This window comes from Balaenoptera ricei, chromosome X (assembly GCF_028023285.1).
Source record: "Balaenoptera ricei isolate mBalRic1 chromosome X, mBalRic1.hap2, whole genome shotgun sequence".
Lineage (NCBI taxonomy): Eukaryota > Metazoa > Chordata > Mammalia > Artiodactyla > Balaenopteridae > Balaenoptera > Balaenoptera ricei.
Genome location: NC_082660.1, coordinates 18,377,752 through 18,390,830, shown reverse-complemented (window position 1 = coordinate 18,390,830; position 13,079 = coordinate 18,377,752). Strand labels below are relative to the sequence as shown.

General features: G+C 36.8%; 1 protein-coding gene across 4 annotated transcripts in view; it reads right to left on the bottom strand.

Annotated features, from left to right (window-relative positions):
- The window catches only part of CNKSR2 (connector enhancer of kinase suppressor of Ras 2), a 263,595-nt gene continuing 250,516 nt past the window's right edge, over window positions 1–13,079 (bottom strand). For all 4 annotated transcript variants that reach the window (XM_059911674.1, XM_059911675.1, XM_059911672.1 and 1 more), the window contains 2 exons: window positions 2,310–2,506; window positions 1–704 (listed from right to left, as the gene is read on the bottom strand). In XM_059911674.1, the coding sequence (XP_059767657.1) occupies window positions 489–704; window positions 2,310–2,506 (413 nt within the window). In that variant the 3' untranslated portion in view covers window positions 1–488. The remainder of the gene's footprint in view (window positions 705–2,309; window positions 2,507–13,079) is intronic.

Below are 13,079 nucleotides of genomic sequence, written 5' to 3'. Positions count from 1 at the left end.
TACAGCATTAAACTTTGTGCAATGTTTAAGAAAATTCTTAGAACATTTTAATAAATATAAAAAAGGTTTAAATTCTTTCCCACCCACAAGGATGTCTGCACCTGAAAAAATGTGATTTAGTTTTGAAGTCTTGTTTATATAAAATTAACTTAAAGGGAGAAAAGATGACCTTAGATAGAAAACCACCTTTTTGTGTTTTTTCTACTTGAAGACCACCTGTCTTCAGAGTTGTTTGCAAAAGTTAATTTTAAGTCATTGAAGACAGTTGATTTTGCACATGGTAAACATAAGCTGAGCACTAACTGCATATAAAATATACAAATGCTCATTAAAGACAGTGGTATTATGACCATATAGGGTTTGTTTCATATAGTTTTGGTAACATTGAAGTATAGCTTGTCAAGTGTCCCACACGTTGATATAAAAACTACCTTATATACTTGTTCAAAGTACCAGAAGGTACCACATGGCCAGAGGGCAGAATACACTTACACATGCGTTTCAATGTATGAATGAGTGTGTGTTAGGGAGGAAGTGATTACATCTACTTCAGAAGAAATACTTAATGGGTCATTTGAGGTGGTGTTTTGACAGATATCCAAGAAAAGATCGAGGTACATCTGCTTCCATTGTTGGAATTCTTTTGATGTCAAGTCTGGATTGTCTAGGACTTTATCAATAATGGCTACTTCCCCTTCTCTGGCCTGAAAAGCAAAAGGATTCAACAGTTACAATAGGGACAGACTGTTCTTCAAATTCAAAGTAAAAAGTTAATAGGCAAACTATTAAGAAGCCCACAAGAAAGAGCTCTGGTGTACTCAACCTCAGCTATTTAGACTCAAATACTAGTGTACTTTTTCCTACACGCAGGCATGCCTCGTACTGCCCACTCTGTATGGTTTACTTTTTCTTCTGGCCTGTCCTGTTTCCCATCTCTGCCTTCGGAAACCTTCCTCATTCTTTAACATCCAGTTCATATGCCTCTCATTTCTTGAAGCCTTCCTTCGACAACTGGAAAAAATGTTTTCTCCTTCATTTAAATAAGTCCCCGTAACACTTGATCACTGCTGTTGAGTGGACTTACCACATTCTATGTCTTGAGTTACTTTTGCACTGTCCTTTTTCCTTCTGCTAGATGGTCACTTGGTGGTTTGGACCTGAATAGGGGTGGGGTGTGTGGCTCTGGGAGGAGGGAGGGTTAGGATATCTTTGGACTAGAATTGGGCACTGGAATTATTCTTATGAATATTATAGTTCTTTTAAAAATTCTGGTCTTGGTTACCAATAGGCCATTAAATTATCCCATGGATTTGCAATAGTATTCGCATGAATACCAACTGAAAGCTAATTGACTGAAAACTTGGCTGCCTGCTACCAGAAATGTTTTCAAATCATGCATTTCCTATTTTGTTTATCTCTTTGGTATTCACCTCTGTTTCAAAAATCACAAGACCTCAGCAGCATACTACAGATCTGCAATATTTCCCAAAGGAGCTCTTTGACCTTTTGTTTCCTGAAATTACTGCGTCACAAAGTCTGTATGACATTTCTTTTCTGTTTTTGAGTTTTCCAGGGTGCAGGGTCTGCTTAGGGAGAGTGTGTATGGCACGCCCTCTCCCCTGATACACACACAGTGAGGGGGCTGACTCTTCTGGCTCCTTCTTCAACTTCCTGCCTCTGTTTCCCTTTCCTCACCACCTCCTCCCCAATCTGGGGGTGGCATAAGAAGACTGGAGGCTATGTAAACGCTTATGGAAATGTATAATAAGAAAGTAACATGTGAGTTGGGAACTGATGGTGTATACAGAACAATTATAAAATTTCTACATGGAACATGAATCACTGTGGCTTTACTCCAAATGTGCTGCAGGAGATATTCACAAAATATCTCAAACAATTTAAGCACCCACTATTGCATTCTGCATGCATGCTGTGTTCTTTTAGTAACTATATTAATTCCATGACATGGCATATTTATCTTAGGAAAACAAAAGGCTGAGGAATAACACCAGCCCTGCATTTTTGGAAAAAAAATTAATTACGTCCTGTTTTCTCCTAGAACTAAGTCATATAACATTTAGTCAGTGCTTTGAGATGTTAATAAAAAGTTAACATTATTTCCTTTTGGCCAAATACACTTATTACGCTAAAGAAACAGCTCGGCTTCGGCTTCGCATTCAGTATGTTTATCCTCCGCTCCCCCCACCCCCCGCCATTTTGTATTTTGTCCCCTGGAGTATCTGATAATCCACTTTGAGTTCAGGAATGAATCTCTTAAAAGAAATTTCTCCTTCCATTTCATATCTTACCTTTAAAGTGCTTTTGAGAATTCTTAGCCTGTGTAGTTTTTCATTCATCACAGGATCATTACATCTCTTTATAAATGATAGCTTGTATTCCATCTTGGTTGAAATGCGATGTTCTCCCAGTGGTGACAGACTGGCTTGCTCCAATGCCCTATATAAATCTTGCAAAGAGTCTCCTAACTTTTCTTCCCTACTTTCACCTGCAATGTCCAAAAAATAAAAAATAAAATAAAAGAGAAATAAATCCAGTGTAATAAACAGTTATTTGACACTCCAAAAATCTACTAAAAAAAAAAATCTGAAAAACAGGATAATGAATGATTGGGAAAACACTCTCTTACATTAAAAAAAAAAAAAAACAACAAACCCCACCAAACCCACAGTTGCTAGTTATACTGGGTAAGACTAGCTACAGGCAGCCAATTGTTTTAGAATGATCAATTAATAGGATGCTTTGATTAAGAAAATATTCTCTTAGTAGCAAATCACTGTACATATCTTGAGTCCATTAAGTTCAAAGAATTAGAGTACAAAAGGTACACAACACAGAAACAATCCTGCACGTAATTTAATATTTTAAAACATTAGTGAATATCCCTTATCATTATACTGATAAGCATAGAAGTGCTAAGTAACAGAGCTCTCCTGGTTTAGCAATACTGAATGAACTGATTTTTACATTTTTCCAGACTTCATAAGATGGAATGGCATTCACTGGAGTATATATCATTGTAAAAATCTTCTAATAGTGTGCCGTAGAGGATTATTAGGTTTCATGTGACTGCCATAGTAATGCCTGCCACATCGTAAATATAGTAAATGATCATAAGTTATCATCAATAATAATGCTTTAATTAGAATGAGATATGGGAATGTTTATATGCAGATGTAAGCAAAAATCTGGCATGTACTAAAAGAAGCTACTTAACATTTGAAAGACCTGGGAAGAAAACACTCCAATTAAATATTTTTGAGAAAAAAAAAATTAGAGACTGGTTCAGGAAAGGATCTTAGATCTATTTGAACAAATCAAAAAACTCCCATATTATTCTTGAATTGTCTGAATATACTGATGTCGTATCTTTCTCAATGATAAACAAAGATGAACTTGGATTTTGCTTGGATTGGGAGATAGGATTAGGGTTATATCACATTTCCTTTAATAGAGAGCTTAAGAGTCCTTTTGAGGAATACTAATTACATTGGCCCAAGAAGTAAATACGGAATGTTGTTCATTCCACCATGGTCCATGTAAATATTTTAGGCTTTCTGTCATAGTTAAAAAAAAAAAAGACGCCCTAATTGGTAATAATGTAGTTAACATTTGTAAGTGCCGGGCAGTAGGGTAAATGCTTAACATTCATGATCTCATTTAATCCTCACAGCAGTACTAGAACTAGATCTATTTGATTTTCATTTTATAGCAGGGAAGTACCTTGCTCAAGGTCACATTTAGTAAGTGGTAGAGCTAGAATTCCGACTGGGCAGTCTGGCTCCAGAATCCATGATTTTAACAAGAATTCTAGACTGCCAATTTTGTCAGGAATCATTTGAGCTGTGTATTTAACAGTAGGTGTTAATGAATTTGTGACACTTGCTTAAAATGCAGCATTCTAAAAAAAACTTTTTAAAAGAGTATACCTAAAACTGCCCCCAAAGCCCACCAACACAGTACCTTAACTTGAGGGGATCATCTTTAGGATGAAAAAGTAACTTCATTTAAGTTTCATATTCAATTTTTGGCTCTGCTGCTGAGGTTGGCAACTATTGGTAAGTATGATTGTTGAATCCTTCTATTAGAAAGTTCTTTGTTATCAGCACCTGCTATCACTAATTCCTCTATAACAAATTTTAACTTCCTAATCATATATCTAAGTTAGAACTATAATCTAAAAATACAAAAATCCCTTTAAACAGCGTTTTAATTCTCTGTTGGCTCATCCTTCAATGTTTGCAACACCTAGAGGATTTTGAGGGGTGGGGGGACAGAGGACTGTAAAAAGGAGGAACTGCCTAGTGGGCTAAGAAGATTGAAATGAGATAAGGAATTTTAACCGAGAATGGTTTGGAGCCAGAAAGGCACAAAATTATAACGTCATTCAGAGTAACTAAATGGAGTTGTAAAAACAAGGATACTTTTGAACAGCATAATTCCATTTCATAAAATCATAGGCCAGGAAAGAATCCTGAGGAATTATTTAGTAGTTACCATTCTTTCTGCCTCAAGGCAAGACTGCATCTTAAGCCAGATGTAATTTCATAGAGCAGAGGGTGGGAGAGAAATGGTAGGCCTAACAGATGTGAATTATAGTAGTCTAGGTATCAGGTAGCCTAATGTATTATTAGTTTTTCAGTTCTTGAAGGAAGGTAAAGAAAAAAGGGATTCAGATTATAGTTTTAGGATTTAAAGGAGGCAGAAGTATTTTCACATAGTAAACTTTTATTTTAAGATAACCTTCTTCCATATTACCTAACACTGTAGGGAGTATATATTTTGTTGAAAAAATATTCTTACCCAGTTTTCTTTCTCCTCAATTCTTATAGTTTGTGGAATACTGAGCCAGATGCTTGATTTTTAAATAAAATTTCAATGTAGTTTTACTTCTAGAAGTGTAAGTAAAGCTTTAATATAAAAAGTGACAAACATAGCTAAAAACTGGAAGTTTTTTTTCCTTCTTGCCATTAAGGGGGGAAAAAGCGTTCAACCAAAGGACAACATAATTCTACAAAGAACCTGGTTTGACAGCTATAAGAAGAATCGAGTATGGATTTATCTCTGGGCAGCACATTTGAACAGGGAATCACAATGAGACGGAACACAGAAACATTTCCAAGTAGAGTAATGGAATAGAGATATTAGAGATAAGTCAGGCCCCCTTCCCCCACCCCTACACATCATACACATATGCAACACAAGACACAGTAGTGGGATGAGGAAGGATGAAGGATTGAGATGCCAGGCTACCACAAAATGCCACCAATTACTTAACATTTTAAGACTTGACAAAGGGTCCTTTTCTTTTCAAAGAAGGGGGAGTGAGCGGCAGAGTCACATTATAAATCTGATTCACTGTGCTCAACAGTCAAAACAACACAGAACTCAACATTCAAGACGAAAACAGACCTTTATTTTCTTTTATAATTTTCAATTGGTTTCCTTCATTTTTTTTTCTCAGATGAATACCAATTAAGTCAATTGGGGCTACCGCTGCAACTGAAAATGTGAAAGCACCTTTATCTTCTCTTTTTGCCCTCTTCTTCTTCGTCTCCTTCTCACTTCTCTTCTGGTTTCTCTCTCTTTTAAACCCTTGCTTTTCTTCTTCTAGAAGAGGCTTGCTTTGGAAGAGGAGGCAAGCACTCGGTCAGGTCTGCTTCCTGATTGACTTTCTTTCAACGTGCCAGTTCAGCCCTTGGAGAACTGGCCCAAACCCAGCTCGTTTGTAATTTGAATGAATGTTTTCTGCAAGTTGGCAAAGTGTTGAAGACCACATGCAAACCACAGGACATATAGAGGAACCTTCTGTGATTCCTACTGAGGAAGTGTATCACAGCTACAATGAAATTTTAATTTGTATCTAACTTATTCAGGAATTCTGGGGCTATGAAGGAGTAAATTCCCTCTCAAATTATATTTACATTTACAACATGTAAATTAGTCCTGCGTCAGATGACACGCTTTTCTATTCCAATTTTATTAAAGCGAAGAGAACATATAAGGTTCTCTTTACTATATAAAATTTCATTGACAGATTTGAGGATCACAGTGAAGTTATTGATAACTTGTACTCTGAGCCAAGGGAGGGTCATTTCTGGCTGTGTCATAAGTGGCAGGGCTGGAAGAAGATCCTCTTTCTGGTTTCATTTATACTCTAGCTACACCATGAAACACTGTGAGACTAGAAATACGCTGAGCATCACAACAGTTCGTTGTCTGGTTCTTGCAGGTTGCATATGACCTCCACGTAGTGATAAAGAAAAGCCCAAAGATTAGCCAATGCAAAGTAACAGTTGGTTGGAACTTTCTTGCAAATGGCTTATTAGCAGATGATAATGCATTTCTTCAAATACTACGAGGTGTTTGGTTGATGTATTTCCTTACATTCATGCCCAGTGGTTATTAAACTTTTTTGATTGTACACCCTCACCAGTTAAAACACTTCTGTTGATAACTTACATATACGTATTACTCTATATTAATAGATATGCCTATTATAAGATAGACACAGAAAAGAAATTCGAGAAAATGAGATATGAAGCCTGAGGAGAAATCCCAATTTTTTTCTTCCTGTACCTCACCCCATGTGAACCCTCCTTCAGAGACTTAGACTGTGACTTCCCCTGAGCGTATATGCCTCGCTCTCCTTTGCATTTCCCAATCTTCTACCTGGCATGGTGTCTCATGCACCCAACGTTTAAACTGAGTGATGGTTTTCTCTACTCTAGACACTAAGTACTCCAAAGAGGGCTCCCTACCAGGTGACTGTGTAATTTGTACGCTAGTCTCTTGTGTAATTTCATTTATGTTTCTTTGGTGAAAATTAAGGAGAGCAGAATACAAATGTGGCGACCTAAAATGTCATTCTGGTGTCCTTGCTGTTTCCCTGCCTCTGCAATGATAGTGTGGAAGGAGAGAAAAAATGAAAACAAAACAAAGCAAAACGAGTATACCAACTGGGCTCTTGAAGAACCAAGCCAACAATGAATAATCAGTTCTGGTACATGTTTTGGAAGGGAACTGTGCTCTTTTAAAATTGGACAATGATGTCCTCGTGGAAACAGTTGTTCCTTCCACAACACAGCTGGGTAATGAGCACAGAAGGTTGGGAAAGGCTAAGTCACAAGTGGAGAGAAGGCTGGACATAGTAGCATTAGTCACCAGTCAAGTGTGAGAGGCATTCGGTCTTGTACGGCCACAGAGTGCTCCAAGGCTTCCAGGCGAATGGCATCACGTATGTGGAGCACTATTCTCGCCATGAAAGGCAATTAACATTTGTATTGAGACATGGGACTACTTTCTGTGAATACTAATTTACCAGTGCGCCATAATGAACAACTTATTTATATGTAAGGTGACAATTAAAGTTTTAATGGGTTTAATGTAGATAGGTTTAATGTTTGTAGGTTTTATGCTAAAGATGATTATGTATTCAGGAGTTTACACTGTAATTTGAATTGTTTTATAATTAAAGATTCGCTCTCTTTAATTCATGTTTTTATATAAGTCAACTAGCTATGCCTTGCATTGTAAAACTGGGGGAGGGCAGTTTGTTATATCAGAAAAAAAGCGTAAGATTCTAAAACCTGGCTTTTACTTGTCACTCTGTAATCAACTACCCTTTTCATAATTAGAAGTAATTGGTTTATTTTCTTTTAGGCAAAATAACAATAATTTCTCTGATGAAAAAAATTGAGGAAAAAACCCTTCTTTTGAAAGGACAGCTTGAGTGAGTCCACCAATATTGCTAAGTGTATTTTTACAGAAGAACATGTGAAACCCATCCCTGTACGAATGACCTTGTGCTTCACCAAAATTAAGTACAGCCCATACCAGTGTCTGTCAATTCCTTCTGCACAACAGTAAAGCTTACTTCCATAAAGAGTTAACAAAAGACACAGAGCTGAAGCTTATTCTACATTTCATTCTCTAAGCATGTAATTTCTGCCGAATTATGTTGTTTAATGCCACAAATATATGACAGTGATTGCATTTTCAGGGTATTACGGTAGTTTTTATGACAAATAGTTCAGATGGCAAAATCTTGGTGTCCCTGGCATTGATTTATTGTCCCAAAGGGAAGGTTCTTTGAAGGACAATCTCAAACATAAATGACAGATTCTATATTTGCCCACAGAATTTAGAAAACTTAACTAATAGAGACATGGAGGTCAAGGTACCTGGTTCTTAGGCAGGAATTCATAAAGGGGACAGTTTAAAAACAAAGCTAAGAGATGATCATATTTAAAAATTAATGTGGAGTCCCCATATTCTTTAATGAGAAAAAACTAAAATTCTTCATATCATAAAATTTTACTATGACTTAAACAGGGAGGACGACCCAAGACAATCCCACTAATATTAAATGCCAACAAAATGCTTTTTGATGCATTTCTATATACCAGAACCATCATTTTTATATATACTTAAAAAAACACATTAAAATGGTTAGAGCACAGAGGCAACTGTAAGGCAGATCAATGTGATTTTATTCACAACACAAATTCCATTTGTGAGAAAGAAGCATAGATTACTTCTCTTTAGAAAGATATTTACTATCAAGCATACTTAGCAAATTATTTAGCTATCTAAAAAGATCTGATACCAATTGGCCATATTTTTATTTTTACGTAATTTATATTTTTACAAGTATTCACATTATGCAATACTACACACTGTGGCGACAGGAAGAAAAAAAAACATTTTCAAATACAATGTTAAATTATCTGTTCATTGCACAGTATGAAATATCCATTAATTAGCATTGAAATTATTACAGAGTATCTTATCCAACTAAAGGAAATTTCACATCCACTACAGAAGAAAAATAAGCAATATTGAGCCATAAGTGACCCAGTTACATAGTATTAAATAATATCTGAAGCTAGTTTGAAAGACAACCAGACAAAATACTTTTTCAAAAGTGAAAACCACAGCCTATAGATTTGGAAAATTTTACAGAAAAGAATAGCTCATGCCTGTCCTATGAGGCAACACCATTTGTATACAAGTGCCAAGAAATAAGGAGAAAGTTAGGATTTTAGCTGAGGAATCTAATAAAGCCTGGCATGTGGAATTTTCTTCATTAGTGTCACCGAAAGCAGTCTCTGTGTTGCACCTGAATACACTTTATAATAGAATAAACATAGTAAGTTTCAGAGCAGGTTGTGTATACCTTGCCTTAATAGATTACACTTAATTTAGTACAATACAGCACGTCAAGTTTTAAAAATGCAAAATACACTTAATACACAGAATTTGCTTTCTCTGCTTTGCCTTAAAGAGGCCACCGAAGAGTCCATTAAACAGCCAGGGTTTTCTAGTTATTGGAGCTGATCCCTCTCCTTTCCTGTGTCAGGAGAACACAACTGAGCCCTTCCCCAGTCAATAATACCCTTCCCCTCTGTTCTCCCACAGAAACAGCAGTTTTCTGTCACTGTGCTCCATCTTGATTGGCTTTGATCTTATGCTAGTCCCAGTGGAGAAAGCTCGCATTCTTCTTAAGAGTGGCCTGCCCCTCTTAATATCCCTTTAGGGAGGCCCCCAATCCAAAACACTTGATGATCTAAGCTTTTAAAAGTCTGTTTTCTGTTATAAACAGCAAGGACGAGGCCATTTTAGTTGCTTGCAAGAGGTTGATGTTGAGTCTGCGTCGTGCCGACTCTCTCCGATCTAAATTCTCTAAACATTAGCTTATCAATCTGTGAGTCCAATGGGTTGAGTGCCAACAGAAGTGGATCCGATTTGGCATGGAGAGGTTCTACCAACTCTCGCAGTGTATTAGCCTAATATGATAAAGCAGTGATACAATATGATGAAAGACCTGCGAGTGCCATTATTTCCAAAGCATATTAGTATTTGTATTAGAAACACCATCATGCAATACCCATGAAGAGAAAAGAGAAAAATATGGCTAGAATTGCATATGGTTTTAATACCATAATGTCTTTCTGTTGGCATGCAAGTCTACTTGGCCAAAAATTGGACACTTTTTGTTTTAAGCTTGGTTATCTGGAAACGCCAATCTTATGTATACAAAATAATACACAGTGCAGATACATCTTTTCCTGCCTCTGTACCTGTATATGCTTATCTATAATTTTAATCAGAAAAGTTTATGTTAATAGTATTCTCCACACACATGTAAAATGATCAGTCTTTCAAGAAAATTAAACTGTAGTTCTATACAAGATCTTTCCTCAAATTCATCCAATCAAGAAGTATGAGGAAAAGTTTTCTGGTCTACCTTCTATCTAACTACCCTGATTCACATGCTACCAGGTGCTAACTGGTGAGATAGAAAAGCCCAGCTAGCGTGGCTCCAAGGAAGTGGCCGAATGCTGACCAACACAAAGTGAAGAGAAGTGAAAAGCTTCACAGGGTCAACGTGATGAAAGGGTGACTTGATACCTGCGCACAAGTCACATTCCAAGGAATTAAGAACTAGAAGAGAATAAAATTTCTGAATGACCTGGGACACTAAGAACAATTGGGCTAAAATAAACTAGTCTCTTTTAGTTCATTTTATTTTGGATTTTGAGGAATGCAAATATTGTCACCAGGCACAAATCAGTGATATTTTTACTTTCTAGCCTAGGGCAGATCTTTATCTGCTACATCCTGTAGTACCTTTTGAGTTACATCAAGAAGAAGGAACAAAATGGGAGAGGGAACAGAGACAGCATCTTGTTCATTACTAGCTCCCTCAGAAAATGGGAAGGGAGTGTGCTGCCCATGGCACAGTATTTAGAAAATAGGATGCAGCTTGGTCCAGAAATCAGCAGAACTAATTTTTGTTTATCATATCATAACCTTCTTTTGCAGAAAAGGGGCTGGGAACTAAGCAATCTTCGTAGGTAGGTCAAATGAAACAAAAGATAACATCTCATTTTTTAGAAAATTATAATACTGGAATGCTAGCTCTGGATTCTACTACTTTGTTTCATAAGGTTATGGAACTTCAAACTGCAAAATCGGAGGCAATCTAATGCTGGGCACAAGGTCATTCCTAAATTTAAGCTGTTTCTGGTTTATCTATGCAATTCAAACATTTCCGCCTCAGAAACAATGTCACATGAATGGTTTAATTTCTAGTGCACTTAACCCATACTAAACCTGAACTAGAGCCTTGGTAACTAAGTCACGTTTAGTTACATTTAAAGACACTGTATAGGATTGGTAAATTCTACTTCAAGAGACTGGAAACACCTCCTCAGTTGAGGCCTTGCCAAAGTGCAGGATGGTGGGGGGTGGAATGCTATTTCAGAGTGACTACAGGTATTTCCTAGTCTGTATGTACTAACATAAGAGAAGATAACTCTCTTCAGCAAGGTGTCTCTTCAACTAGCAGTGGTCAGGACCACTGGCTACCAAATCTCAGGGGCAGAGGCTGGCTTGTTAAATACAGATTCCTGGGCCCTACACTTAATCTACTCAATCAGGATTTCTGGGTGTGGAACTCAGGAATCTGCATTTTAAGCAAGCAACCCAGGTGATTCTTGTGCCCACTGCAGTTTGAGACCTCCTGCTTTAGGCCAGTCACATTGTGAGGGCTGGTTGGAGTGATGCCAATTTTTTGTATTACACATATAAGTAGTCTGTAAGTCAGAAGCCTTTGTAGTTGGGCAAGTCACATAGGGCTTTATTTTTAGTCTCGTCACCGGTATAACATTGTATTATGTAACTCAAATGATTTCAAGGTTTTGCTGAGGAATCTGATGGAAATATCCAGGTCTACTTAGAATACAGCAAAATGAAAGAGGCCGTGGTAAACTGCTTGAATAAATTCTTTCAAGCTATGCTTTTAGGTAGCATTAAATAGTTCCTCTTTATTTTTGAGGCAAACAGAACAAATATACAGATACTTCCAGACTCCAGCCCGTTGAATCAACTCTACGTCTTGGTGTGTGCATTCTGAATCCCAAGTATGAACAGCATGGGCAGGCCAGGAGGGTCAGATATGATGGACTGGTGTATGGCTAATCTACATGAAATCTCTAAAACACAAAAACCCACTTCATAAAGATACTGTTTGATGAAAGCCTATCTTTGACTTCCGTGAATCTTATATTTATGTGTCTTTAAATTTTTGCAAGTTCCTTTCTGGTTCTCAACACTCTCCTTTTCTCTCCCTTTGTGTTTTCACTGGGCATTCTCTCTCTCCCTATTTCTACTCTTCTCCTTTGTAGCTGACAACTTCATTTATCCCTACTCAAATAGTCAAAACATTCAAACCAGCTAAAATTACTTATTATAGTGACAGACTAATTTTATGCCTGTTTTTTTTTAAAGGACCAGTGGAAATTGCATGTTTCTTAAAGACCCTAAAAATTAAATTATATGGCTCTTGATTGTTTTGTTTTCTTTTGGTCAATATCCTGACTATAAAAAATATTTCCTACTTCCTGCTATTAAAATATACCTCACTATTTACCAAGCTTTTAATCAAGTACATTTTGAAACAACAGCAACATATCTATGCTACCCCAAGAAAATCAGTAATGCTTCTGTTTGGCATTTTACTTAAATATTTATTGAGCTTCCATTCATCACTGAAACCCCCAATTGTGAGGCCACCAGGCCAGACAGAAAGAAAAAGATCCTGTTTCCCTGTTACTAAACCCCTCGAGACCTGAATGGTGCACCCAGATGTAATGCCATGTTGAGTCATGTATAGGATGACTTCTTCCAGTGTTGATCCACTTCTCATGCAAGCTCTTTAAGGACTGAATCTATGTAGGATATGTTGAGAAGAATGTTTCTTTCCCTTTTTGTCTTATGAATTTAAGACTCTTTCCACTCAAATAATAAGCAGAAATAGAAATTCTAGAAACATAAGTTTTAGAAAGGTAATCAGGCTTCTAATAGTGTACCTGCTAGGAAGGGCTGATGATCCTTCAATCAAATCCTGACGATTAGATTATAGGGTAAGGATGGAGGCACAAACATTTGCAGGAGAATGATTAAGTTTGAATACAAAATAGGTAAAAAAAAAATGTCTTCCTTATTGAATGAAATAGAAGAAAATATATGAAAATGGAAATAAGAAGTGCTTAAGC